Source organism: Lampris incognitus, chromosome 16, assembly GCF_029633865.1.
Source record: "Lampris incognitus isolate fLamInc1 chromosome 16, fLamInc1.hap2, whole genome shotgun sequence".
In the NCBI taxonomy this organism is placed as follows: Eukaryota; Metazoa; Chordata; class Actinopteri; order Lampriformes; family Lampridae; genus Lampris; species Lampris incognitus.
This window is the reverse complement of record NC_079226.1, coordinates 6,610,668-6,623,014: the sequence shown is the minus strand read 5'-3', so window position 1 is coordinate 6,623,014 and position 12,347 is coordinate 6,610,668. Positions and strand designations below refer to the sequence as shown.

General features: G+C 51.3%; 1 protein-coding gene across 1 annotated transcript in view; it reads right to left on the bottom strand.

Moving 5' to 3' along the window:
* The window catches only part of gabrr2a (gamma-aminobutyric acid type A receptor subunit rho2a), a 61,352-nt gene extending 54,136 nt beyond the window's left edge, over positions 1 to 7,216 (bottom strand). The window contains exon 1 of the mRNA XM_056295544.1: positions 7,092 to 7,216. Within this exon, the coding sequence (XP_056151519.1) occupies positions 7,092 to 7,216 (125 nt within the window). The remainder of the gene's footprint in view (positions 1 to 7,091) is intronic.
* Positions 7,217 to 12,347: the final 5,131 nt, after the last annotated feature.

Genomic DNA, 12,347 nt, shown 5'->3' with positions numbered 1-12,347 from the left:
GATAGCCTACTGAAACATGGTGCCAGAAGTCGGAGAACTTATTTCTTATTTTACTAGCTCGCATGTTTAAGTTTGTAGGCCTGAGTAGGTCACATGTCGGAGGATTCCGATTCAGAGCAAAGTACTTCTGCTGAAGACGTTGTCACAGAGGAGCTAACGCTAGCATTACCGGCGCCGATAGCATCACATACAATGGCAGCTAACGTGAATATTCCACCACCGTCCCCGATGAGCTTCACAGGCGATTGGAGTGTCAATTGGGACATTTTTCGGGCCGAATATGAAGACTACGTCCTCGTCACGGGCATACTTGGCAAGGACAAGAAAATACAAGCGGCTACTCTAAGAAGTGTGATGGGAAGTGAATGCAGGCATATTTACCGCCACAATCTGAACCTCTCAGAAGATGATCAAGGGGATCCTGATGCCATACTGAGAGAGTTGGGGAAATACTTCAAGCCAGCAAAAAACACAATATACGAGAGGTACATTTTCGGGAGTTGCAAGCAGGAGGAAGGAGAATCGTTTGATACCTTTGTGACGAGACTGAGAGAGAGGGCAGCAACCTGTGAGTATGGACAGTTGAAAGATGAAATGATCCGTGATAAGATAGTCCTGGGAGTTGCAAGCGAGGCCGTTAGGCGCAGGCTGTTGAGAGAGAAGGATTTGAACATGGTCACAGCTATTGACATGTGTCGCGCAGCAGAGCAAACTGACATCCGTATGAGAGCAATGGAGTTTGCAACAACACCGCAGCCGGAGGCAGTGCATGCCGTTGCTAGGCAACCCAGACAAAACCAATGGAAACAGAGCAATCCACCCAGAACAGCAGGAGATGCAGGCAATTGCAAATATTGTGGCAGCTCGCATTCAAGGGGCAGAGAGCATTGCCCGGCCTTCGGGAAACAATGTAGGTCATGTGGGACACTTAATCACTTTTCTAAAGTGTGCTTAAAGAGCAAAAAGGGGCATGCTGAGGGCAAGGTAAACTGTGTGGAATACACAGAAGAACCCCCAGAGCATAGTAATGATGCAGATGATCTGTACATGTTTGAGTCAATCGGCGCAGTGCACACCAAAGGAAAGAAGTGGTTTGTGACTCTGAAACTCCACGACAAGCCACAACAATGTCAGCTGGACTCTGGAGCCACCTGCAATGTAATGGGCTTTCAAGACAAGAAAAGGCTGGCCCCAAACACACCTCTCCGCCCGAGTGACACCAGACTGAAGCTGTATTCGGGGGAAACACTGAGCTCTATGGGCACCTTTGAGACTGACTGTACTGTGAGAGGCCAAACACACAAGCTCTCATTCGAAATAGTGAGGACCAGCCAACATCCTCTTCTGTCAGGCTCCACCTGTGAACGCTTAGGGCTCATGCATTTCACAATTCCAGAGGATGTGCTCAAAATGGAACACACACAACCAGGAGCCCTAACTAAAGAACAGCTTATCAACAGATACAGTGACGTGTTCAACTCCCCTGTGGAATCCGTGCCTGGGGAGGTCCATTTTGACCTTGATCCTAGTGTTGCTGCAGTACAGAGTGCCCCTCGCAATGTCCCAATCGCAATGAAAGCAGCAGTCAAAGCCCAGCTGGACAAGTACGAGGCTGACGGCCACCTTGCGCCTGTCACAGATCCTACAGATTGGATCAGCAACATGGTGATTGTTAAAAAACCGGAGAAGCTGAGAATATGCATTGACCCTAAACCATTGAACAAAGCCCTAAAGCGCTCTCACTAAATCATGCCTACCTTGGAGGACATTTTGTATAAATTGCCCAAGGCCAGAGTCTTCACGTTAGTGGACGCTCGGGATGCATTCCTGCAATGCAAACTGGACTATGAGAGTAGCCTCATGACCACGTTCTGGACCCCCTGGGGGAGGAAGCGGTGGCTCAAGCTACCATTTGGAGTATCGGTGGCGCCCGAGGTATATCAGCGCAAGCAGCACGAGCTCCTCGCCGGTCTGAAGGGCGTTGAGCCCATTGCAGACGATATCCTGGTCGTCGGCTGCGGGGACACAGACAAAGAGGCTGGGGACGACCACGACGTCAAGCTTGCGGCGTTGATGGAACGCTGCCGCGAGGTCAAGCTTCGCCTCGGCCTGAAGAAGTTGCAGTTCAAGGTGGCTGAGGTGCAGTTTCATGGCCACATTCTCTCATCTGCTGGACTGAAGCCCGATCCAGAGAAGGTGAGAGCCATTATTGACATGCCAAACCCAACAGATGCCAAGGGCGTGCAGCGTCTCATTGGCTTCGCTAACTATTTAGCCAAGTTCATGCCTCATCTATCTACTGTCTGCGAGCCGTTGCGACGCCTGTTGGACAAGGACACACCCTGGCACTGGCTGCCTAAGCACGAGGCGGCGGTTCATGAGCTTAAGGCGCTGGCGACAGCCATGCCCGTCCTGCGCTACTATGATGTAACTAAGCCAATCGCAATCCAGAGCGACGCCAGCCAGAGCGGTCTCGGTTGTTGTCTCATGCAGGAAGGTCAGCCCATCGCATTTGCCTCGAGGGCTCTTACCCCTACCGAAAAAACTATGCACAAATTGAGAAGGAGTGTCTCAGTATCGTCTTCGCCTGCCAGAGGTAAGAGACTCCAGAGCATGCTCATGACTCTGCAGAACTACGACCTGAGGGTAATCTACAAACCAGGCCCAGAGATGTTCATAAGCGACACGCTCAGCAGAGCTACGGCTGGATGCTCCGGCAGAGGGACTGCATATCAGCGACACGCTATCTGCTCTCTGCAACAAGAGCAGGAAGACATACAGCACGTGAACCAGGCAGAGTACCTGAATGTGACTAACCAGCGGCTGGAACAGATCAGACGACACACCGACAGAGATGAATGCTTACAGGCACTGAAGAACACTGTTCTCGTGGGCTGGCCAGATGTAAAGGAGGAAGCGCCCCTCATCGCTAGGGAGTACTGGCCCTTCAGGGATGAAATCAGTGTGCAGAACGGAGTTCTGTTCTGGGGGCAAAAAGTCATCATCCCAAAGTCACTCCGCCCAGAAATGTTGACGCGCATACATTCAAGTCACATAGGGGGTGATGCATGCTACCGACACGCTCAAGAGACATTGTACTGGCCCAACATGCAGTCAGAGATAAAGGACTTTGTAAGCAGCTGCTCGACCTGCAATGTGTACGCCCACAATCAGCAAAAGGAGACCATGCTCTCTCACGAAGTACCAACCAGGGCATGGCAGGTCTTGAGCATGGACCTATTCAGCTTCAGACAGAAAGACTATCTCCTAATAGCCGACCACTATTCCGATTTTTGGGAGATTGAGCTTCTACCCGACATGTCTGCAGAGACAGTCATCAAGCGATGTAAGGCACAGTTCGCCCGACATGGTCAGCCAGAGAAGGTTATTACAGACAACGGCCCTCAGTTCACAGCTCAGTTCACACGGTTCGCTTCTGAGTGGGAATTTGAGCACGTGACCTCCTCTCCCAGAAACCTGAAAGCGAATGGCAAGGCCGAGTCGGCCGTGAAGATTGTAAAAAATCTTCTGCGTAAGGCCGCGCATGATGGTGAAGACCCCTGGAAAGCCGTGCTTCACTGGAGGAATACACCTACGGAAAACATGGGCAGCAGCCCAGCACAACGCCTCATGTCCCGCCGGTTGAAGACGTCCATCCCGGCGGCAAGCAAGCTCCTGGAACCAGCTGTTGTCGTGGGCGTCACTGAAAAGCTGCGCCACAGGAAGCAACTCGCCAAATCCTCCTATGACAGATCTGCCCGTGAATTGCCGGCACTTGAAATTGGGGAAGTCGTACGGATGAAGCCCCTGCCAGGTGATAACACTGGCCGCTGGAGAGTCGGAACTTGTCTCCGCAGGGTTGCGCCGAGGTCTTATCTTGTGGACATTGATGGCTCCCTGTACCGTCGTAACAGGATCGATCTCAGAGTGGCTGAGCCAGCTGCACGAGCCGCGCACGATCCTGTTGAACCCGCTGCGACACACACACCGGACGGGGATCCAGCTACAGAAACTGTCATTGAGACCCCTCAGGCTGTGTTCGAGCCGAGCCCCATCAGGTCCATGCCCAAGGCGCCATCTACTCCTGTTGGCGCTCCGCGTTCGGATGGACACACTTACACAAGGGTTGGACGGCTGTCTAAACCTCCACTGAAACTCACTATGTAATCTGAATAATGTTGATGGTTGCTATGTGGGAGAGAGGGGGAAAAGAGGAGAAATGTTATCATACGCTACTGTGGTTATTACACTGGTATGGGATATGAAGAGATTTACTGCTGTTGCACTGTTATTGGTTGTTCGTATATGAAAGTAATTTTATTTTGCACTAACTTCATGTGTATGTGTTTATACTTGGAAAAGGAGGATGTTACGGGTCTAGATAGATCGATGCCATCGGCTATCCACTAGTTTACCTTAGATACACATGACCCGCGCTCAGGAACATGTTACATCACTTTGAATATACTTGGCTGCACTGAGCAACTCGTGTGTGTGTCATTCTTTATAAGATAGCCTACTGAAACAATATTCTGTTTTGTTACATATATCTGAAAGTTACTGAATACATATTCTGTTTTGTTACATATATCTGAAAGTTACTGAATACATATTCTGTTTTGTTACATATATCTGAAAGTTACTGAATACATATTCTGTTTTGTTACATATATCTGAAAGTTACTGCATAAGAATTCTGTTTTGTTAACTATATCTAAGTTACCACTGAAAGCTCTTATTTTTGCCCCAAAGAGTGAATAAATGCTATAATGCAATTTAAAACGCAGTTTCTACTGTTTCTATCAAATTGCAACCCCCCCTCCCCCAAGATAAGGTGGAGGGGTCCTCAGGGTAGATCAAAAATACGCCGGGGGTCCAGGACCCCAAAAAGGTTGAGAACCGCTGCCCTAGAGAGAGAGAGTTGCGTCATGAGGGGGTCAGAGCGCGAGAGGGTCACGTGGTTCACGTAGCCGCCGAATAGTTCCAAACGAAGCTTGGCGGGACATTTAAATGAACTGCTTAGCCGCCATTTTTGGTAACTACTAACCCATATTTTCTGATTTTCCCATTTATATATAGATATAGATATATTCCCACGTGACGCGTATTCTGTGCGCAACTACTAATAAGACACGTTAGCCGCTAGCTAACGGGTCTGACCCTTTAGCCGAGCGGTTAGTGACGTCGCCTTGTGGGGCAGTACACCCCGTATCGAATCCCGCACCGGGCAAGAAAATAACCGGATACAACATCGTTAATTTGATTCAAACGTGCTTGTAAAATGGTCATCATTAAAAAACCGCTTCTCCTGCTCTCAGGGTCGCGGGGATGCTGGCGCTTATCCCAGCAGCCATTGGGCGGCAAGCGGGGAGGCACCCTGGACAGGCAACATGTTAAATATAATGTAGTTGTGTAATGATATAATAATGATGAAATAAAAGTGTTGTCAGTCTGTGAGCGCCTGTCAGCAGCATTAAATATTGGTTCAAATGGTGTTTGGTTGATTCCTGTCTGAATACATATACTTCCTGTCTGAATACATATACTTCCTGTCTGAATACATATACTTCCTGTCTGAATACATATACTTCCGGGGTGAGCGGCGCCAGCCAAACGATACCTTACGTAAGCCCTCGAACTTGCGGCGAGCAGGTGACCTGAGGCTGCTGTCTGATTGGTTTCTTCAGATGTTCCAGGGGGCGCAGTTCTGTGCCGCCCCAGACACGCCCACTTCTACTGGCAGCGAATTGGTATTGTTTTAATGTTGTTTTCTTTTATCTAATGAGATTGGACAATTCTCATGGCTGTCAATCATGTTCGCACCCACCACGACGCCTCGTCTCGACTGTCAATCATCCACCGTCTACGAGCCCTGATAAAATCTATGGGCTACATTGTCCTTCTTAATAACTCTGTGCCTGTGTGGACACTAAAGCAGCTGTCAGGTGTGCTGCGCCAAGGTAAGTTGCGCCCCCCCCAACTCTTTTTTTTAGCACCAGCCGCCACTGGTGCAAAGCACTACTGCATATACCCCGTCTCTCGCCGGAGACACCAGTGCAGGAAAAAAACGAAATAAAACGCCTTTTTCAGACATCATTGTGACTCCTCGTCTCTAAAGTTAAGTTTAAAGAGCGAATTGTGTGCCCCTTTGCTGTTTGGGGGTATGCACTGACATGAACCTCAATGGATGGCTGGGTGAGTCCCAGTGTGCCACGTCCCACAGCGTGGGACGTGGCACACTGGGACTCACCCAGCCATCAAATTTAAGCGAGCTCCAGTTTATCTTATCGGCTACCATCGCTTTTTATGGACAAGGAAATGTTGAGCTGGTTATTCAAAACGTCAGGTTGCCCGGTCATTTGGAGAGACAACGTGTTCACGCCAATTAGGCGCTGGCGCCACAGCAACGCTCCTCCTCCTCCTCCTGTTCCTATGGCCACGGAGCTGCGCGTCCTGCCGCTACAATGTATCACTCGGGCGTTCCGTCCCATTCGATCGTGTGGCGCGACTTGTTGCCGCGCGACCGTCTCGAGGCCTGTCCCGCGCGACGGGCGTGTCCCCCGGTAACCAGGTGGGCAAAACGTGCCTCCGACACGTGGCTCCGCGCGGAGGCGCGCCCGGCCATTACCTGCCGCTGATTAGCAGGCAGATGTGGGGTCTCCCTCCCCCCCCCCCCACCACCACCACCACCCCTGATTCACCAACCGACGCGTGTGGGTCATCGAGTTTCTCACCCCGTATACTCCCCCCCCCCAATTTCCAGTTTGACAATAATAGGTTTAACCCCTCCCCCCTCCTCCCCCCTTTTATCGACGAAATAGGCAGCGGCTGCAGCGGCGTCACCGTCACACACTATTGACACGCACCCAGCTGTGCAGTTCTGCAGATGTTGCCGTCAACACCACATGTAACGCCGGCTACACCTGCCTGTTTACAGGTCCAAGTTGCCAACCCCCCCCCTCTCTCCCCCCATCCACCCCCCCCCCCGGTGTTAGGCTATAGTGGGGGGGGCGTAGTTGCTCCCCGGAAATTATGAAGGGGGAGACTCAATTTCTCACTCACTCAACGTCTCGATGGCATTCTGTACTTACGTGCCATGCTTCAGGGTCTCCACGGTGCCGGTCCATCTCCGCACGCGGTTCCCCTGCTTCCGGCACTCCCCGGTGGTGATGGACAGACACAGAAGTAAAGCAAGTATTTTCATCAAATAAGGCATCGTTAGTGCACAATCCCGCGAGTCAGTCCGAATGCCCCCTTCAGTCCATATCTACAGGGTACCACACACCAGCGCATCTCTCCCCCCCTCTCTCCCCCCCCTCTCTCAGCAGCGAGATGCGCGCGCGTCCATAGTGAAGGGATGGAGAGTTGAGATGCTGGACCGCCGCTCGGGGAAGCTGCCTCTCCGACGGGGCTTACCGCACTTGTCATTGGTCCGCAACTGCGCAGCTGTTTGGCGGCGCTCAGCCCGCCAGCACATGGTTGGCCATCTCTCCCGAGGCGGACGCACACAAGAGGGGGGAGGGGCAGAGAGAGAGAGAGAGAGAGAAAGAGAGAGAGAGAGAGAGAGAGAGAGAGAGAGAGAGAGAGAGAGAGAGACTGCATGTGAATGTGAGGCAGAGCGAGCATTTGTGTGTGATTGAGAATGAAAGTGTGCGCGCGTGCGCGTGCGCAAGTGAGACAATGTGAATGAGTGCGCGAGAGACAAACTGTATGTGCATGTGAGGGAGAGTGAACATTTGTGTGTGTGTGTGTGTGTGTGTGAGAGAGAGAGAGACAGAGGGCGCGTGTGTGTGAGACAGCATGTGTATGAGAGTATGTGTGCGTGAGTGTGAGACTGTGTGTGTGTGTGAGAGAGTGTGTGTGTGAGAGAGTGTGTGTGTGAGAGAGTGTGTGTGCGTGCGTGAGAGAGTGTGTGTGTGTGTGTGTGAGAGAGAGGGTGTGTGTGTGAAAGAGTGTGTGTGTGAGAGTGTATGTGCGTGAGAGGGTGTGTGTGTGTGTGAGACAGTGCGTGAGAGGGTGTGTGTTTGTGAGAGAGAGAGAGAGAGAGAGAGAGGGTGTGTGTGTGTGAGAGAGAGAGAGAGAGAGAGAGAGAGGGTGTGTGTGTGAGAGAGAGAGAGAGAGAGAGAGAGAGAGGGTGTGTGTGTGAGAGAGAGAGAGAGAGGGTGTGTGTGTGAGAGAGAGTGCGTGAGGGTGTGTGTGTGTTTGTGAGAGAGATTGAGAGAGTGTGCGTGCGTGTGTGTGAGAGAGAGTGTGTGTGTGTGTGAGAGAGTGTATGTGCGTGAGAGGGTGTGTGTGTGTGAGAGAGGGTGTGTGTGTGTGTGTTTGTGAGAGAGGGTGTGTGTGTGTCTGTGTGTTTGTGAGAGAGGGTGTGTGTGTGTGTGTTTGTGAGAGAGGGTGTGTGTGTGTGAGAGAGGGTGTGTGTGTGTGTGTTTGTGAGAGAGGGTGTGTGTGTGTCTGTGTGTTTGTGAGAGAGAGTGCGTGAGGGTGTGTGTGTGTTTGTGAGAGAGATTGAGAGAGTGTGCGTGCGTGTGTGTGTGAGAGAGAGTGTGTGTGTGTGTGAGAGAGTGTATGTGCTTGAGAGGGTGTGTGTGTTTGTGAGAGAGGGTGTGTGTGTGTGTGTTTGTGAGAGAGGGTGTGTGTGTCTGTGTGTTTGTGAGAGAGGGTGTGTGTGTGTGAGAGCGAGAGAGAGATTGAGAGAGAGTGTGCGTGCGTGTGTGTGTGTGAGAGAGTGTGAGTGTGTGTGTGTGTGTGTGTGTGTGTGTGTGTGTGTGTGGGAGAGAGAGAACTAAGTTGACAGAGAAACGTGTGCTGCTTTTCAGACGCTGCTCTCAATAGAATTTATTCAAACTCAAATGCATAATGAAACACTTGTTGGTATTTTCTCTTTGTTCCTTTGTCTAGAATTTATATAAAAATATGAATCTGTATAAAATATGAAGGATTCACAATTTTCACAACACACTATTGAGTACACACAAGCCCATTTCCCTTTAACTCAGTGAGCTCACATTAACTCTGCTATACCACACGTATGTATATACTTTAATAAATACCATCATTATAACCCTGTATTAGATGGCCTCCTCCAGTACAACCTGACCTAATAGTACTTATGGCAGCATTACCTAATGCATCATAATGATGTATTAACAACATGATGTGGCATAACTCCACGTCATGTCACATGACCAGTTACCAGTGTGCTGCATAGTTTTACTCTTATTCAAAACTGGGACCCTTCTATACTGCTAATATAACCGCTGCAAGCCATTGGCTTTAACTGTACTGGCTTGCTAACGTGCTCGGGCAGACTATCGCGATGACGCAATCGCTCGCGAGAACGTGCTCGGATCGCCAGGACGCGTTGTTACATTGATACTAAATGAAACCTTTCAGAGAGCTAAACAAACATTAACCTGGCTTCACTTTAAAACGGGATATGTATGAGAGGACCGTGGACATGCAGATTACTACAATACAACATTTACCATGAACTGAGTTCTCAGAAATGACCGGGAGGTTTGTCTGGGGACAAAACGCTTCCGCCATCATACACATGCGGCGCTCCGCCCACGTTACGGCAGGTTGATGAACTTCAGAAATACGCTTGATGCGTGAAGAAACGTAGTCCTCTGCGGCCAACTACACCTTGGTCAACGCACTGCTGGTGGGCAGAAGAAGCGGTTCAACGACCAAATGAAGACCACAGGGAAAAGATGCCGGATCAACCCCTCTTCTTTGGAGGAACTTGCCTCCTGCCGCGCCCCCTGGCGCTCTCACGTCTCAGAGAGGGTGAAGTAAAACCAGCGCACACAACACCGTGTAGCAAAGCGTGCAGAGGCATGCTCGCAAAGCTACCCCCCACCCCCAGCACCACTTTTACATGCCCGGTCTGCAACCGCAACCGTGCATCCAGGATCGGACTGTTCAGCCATCAAAGGACTCACAAATAGGAGAAGATGGTCATCATCCGACACGGTGGACAACCAGCAAGCAAGCGTGTGGGGGAGAGGGGGGGCGAGTGTGCATGTGCGGGAGTGCGTTGATCTCGACATGTGTAACCTACATTAGATTTTTGGGGGGGGGGCGGAATTATTTGCAGTGGCACCGCAGTGAGCAAGGCAGAGATCAGTGAGAAAGGCAGAGGTCAGTGAGCAAGGCAGAGATCAGTGAACAAGGCAGAGGTCAGTGAGCAAGGCAGAGATCAGTGAGCAAGGCAGAGATCCGTGAGCAAGGCAGAGATCAGTGAGCAAGGCAGAGATCCGTGAGCAAGGCAGAGATCAGTGAGCAAGGCAGAGATCAGTGAGCAAGGCAGAGATCAGTGAGAAAGACAGAGATCAGTGAGCAAGGCAGAGGTCAGTGAGCAAGGCAGAGATCAGTGAGCAAGGCAGAGGTCAGTGAGCAAGGCAGAGATCAGTGAGCAAGGCAGAGGTCAGTGAGCAAGGCAGAGATCAGTGAGCAAGGCAGAGATCAGTGAGCAAGGCAGAGATCAGTGAGCAAGGCAGAGATCCGTGAGCAAGGCAGAGATCAGTGAGCAAGGCCGAGATCAGTGAGCAAGGCAGAGGTCAGTGAGAAAGGCAGAGATCAGTGAGCAAGGCAGAGGTCAGTGAGCAAGGCAGAGATCAGTGAGCAAGGCAGAGATCAGTGAGCAAGGCAGAGATTAGTGAGCAAGGCAGATATCAGTGAGAAAGGCAGAGGTCAGTGAGCAAGGCAGAGATCAGTAAGCAAGGCAGAGATCCGTGAGCAAGGCAGAGATCAGTGAGCAAGGCAGAGATCAGTGAGAAAGGCAGAGATTAGTGAGCAAGGCAGATATCAGTGAGAAAGGCAGAGGTCAGTGAGCAAGGCAGAGATCAGTGAGCAAGGCAGAGATCAGTGAGAAAGGTAGAGATCAGGGAGCACGGCAGAGATCAGTGAGCAAGGCAGAGGTCAGTGAGCAAGGCAGAGATCAGTGAGCAAGGCAGAGATCCGTGAGCAAGGCAGAGATCCGTGAGCAAGGCAGAGATCCGTGAGCAAGGCAGAGATCAGTGAGCAAGGCAGAGATCCGTGAGCAAGGCAGAGGTCAGTGAGCAAGGCAGAGATCCGTGAGCAAGGCAGAGATCCGTGAGCAAGGCAGAGATCAGTGAGCAAGGCCGAGATCAGTGAGCAAGGCAGAGGTCAGTGAGAAAGGCAGAGATCAGTGAGCAAGGCAGAGGTCAGTGAGCAAGGCAGAGATCAGTGAGCAAGGCAGAGATCAGTGAGCAAGGCAGAGATTAGTGAGCAAGGCAGATATCAGTGAGAAAGGCAGAGGTCAGTGAGCAAGGCAGAGATCAGTAAGCAAGGCAGAGATCCGTGAGCAAGGCAGAGATCAGTGAGCAAGGCAGAGATCAGTGAGAAAGGCAGAGATTAGTGAGCAAGGCAGATATCAGTGAGAAAGGCAGACGTCAGTGAGCAAGGCAGAGATCAGTGAGCAAGGCAGAGATCAGTGAGAAAGGCAGAGGTCAGTGAGCAAGGCAGAGGTCAGTGAGCAAGGCAGAGATCCGTGAGCAAGGCAGAGATCCGTGAGCAAGGCAGAGATCAGTGAGCAAGGCAGAGATCAGTGAGCAAGGCAGAGGTCAGTGAGCAAGGCAGAGATCAGCGAGAAAGGCAGAGATCAGCGAGCAAGGCAGAGATCAGTGAGCAAGGCAGAGATCAGTGAGAAAGGTAGAGATCAGGGAGCAAGGCAGAGATCAGTGAGCAAGGCAGAGGTCAGTGAGCAAGGCAGAGATCAGTGAGCAAGGCAGAGATCCGTGAGCAAGGCAGAGATCCGTGAGCAAGGCAGAGATCCGTGAGCAAGGCAGAGATCCGTGAGCAAGGCAGAGATCCGTGAGCAAGGCAGAGATCAGTGAGCAAGGCAGAGATCCGTGAGCAAGGCAGAGGTCAGTGAGCAAGGCAGAGATCCGTGAGCAAGGCAGAGATCAGTGAGCAAGGCAGAGATCCGTGAGCAAGGCAGAGATCAGTGAGCAAGGCAGAGATCCGTGAGCAAGGCAGAGGTCAGTGAGCAAGGCAGAGATCCGTGAGCTAGGCAGAGATCAGCAGTTGTACAAATAAACTTCTCTTGATGAGCAGCTGAGCACGAGGTGAAAGGAAACGTGTACGGACAAACCTCAAACCCGCACAATCTGTGTCCCCTGCGTTCAGATGTTGAATCGGGGAATTCGTGTGTCCAGCACGACCAAGGATCCTACCTGACTTCCCGCTGGCATCGCCTCCGTGGTGCCGGCACGTCATTTTAACACATCACGTGGCGCCACCACGTCATGCGAGAGTTCAGAGGTCTTGGTCCTTTCAGGTATTTCTGTGAGGTCTTGTGGGCCTGGTCAGCTTGCTGG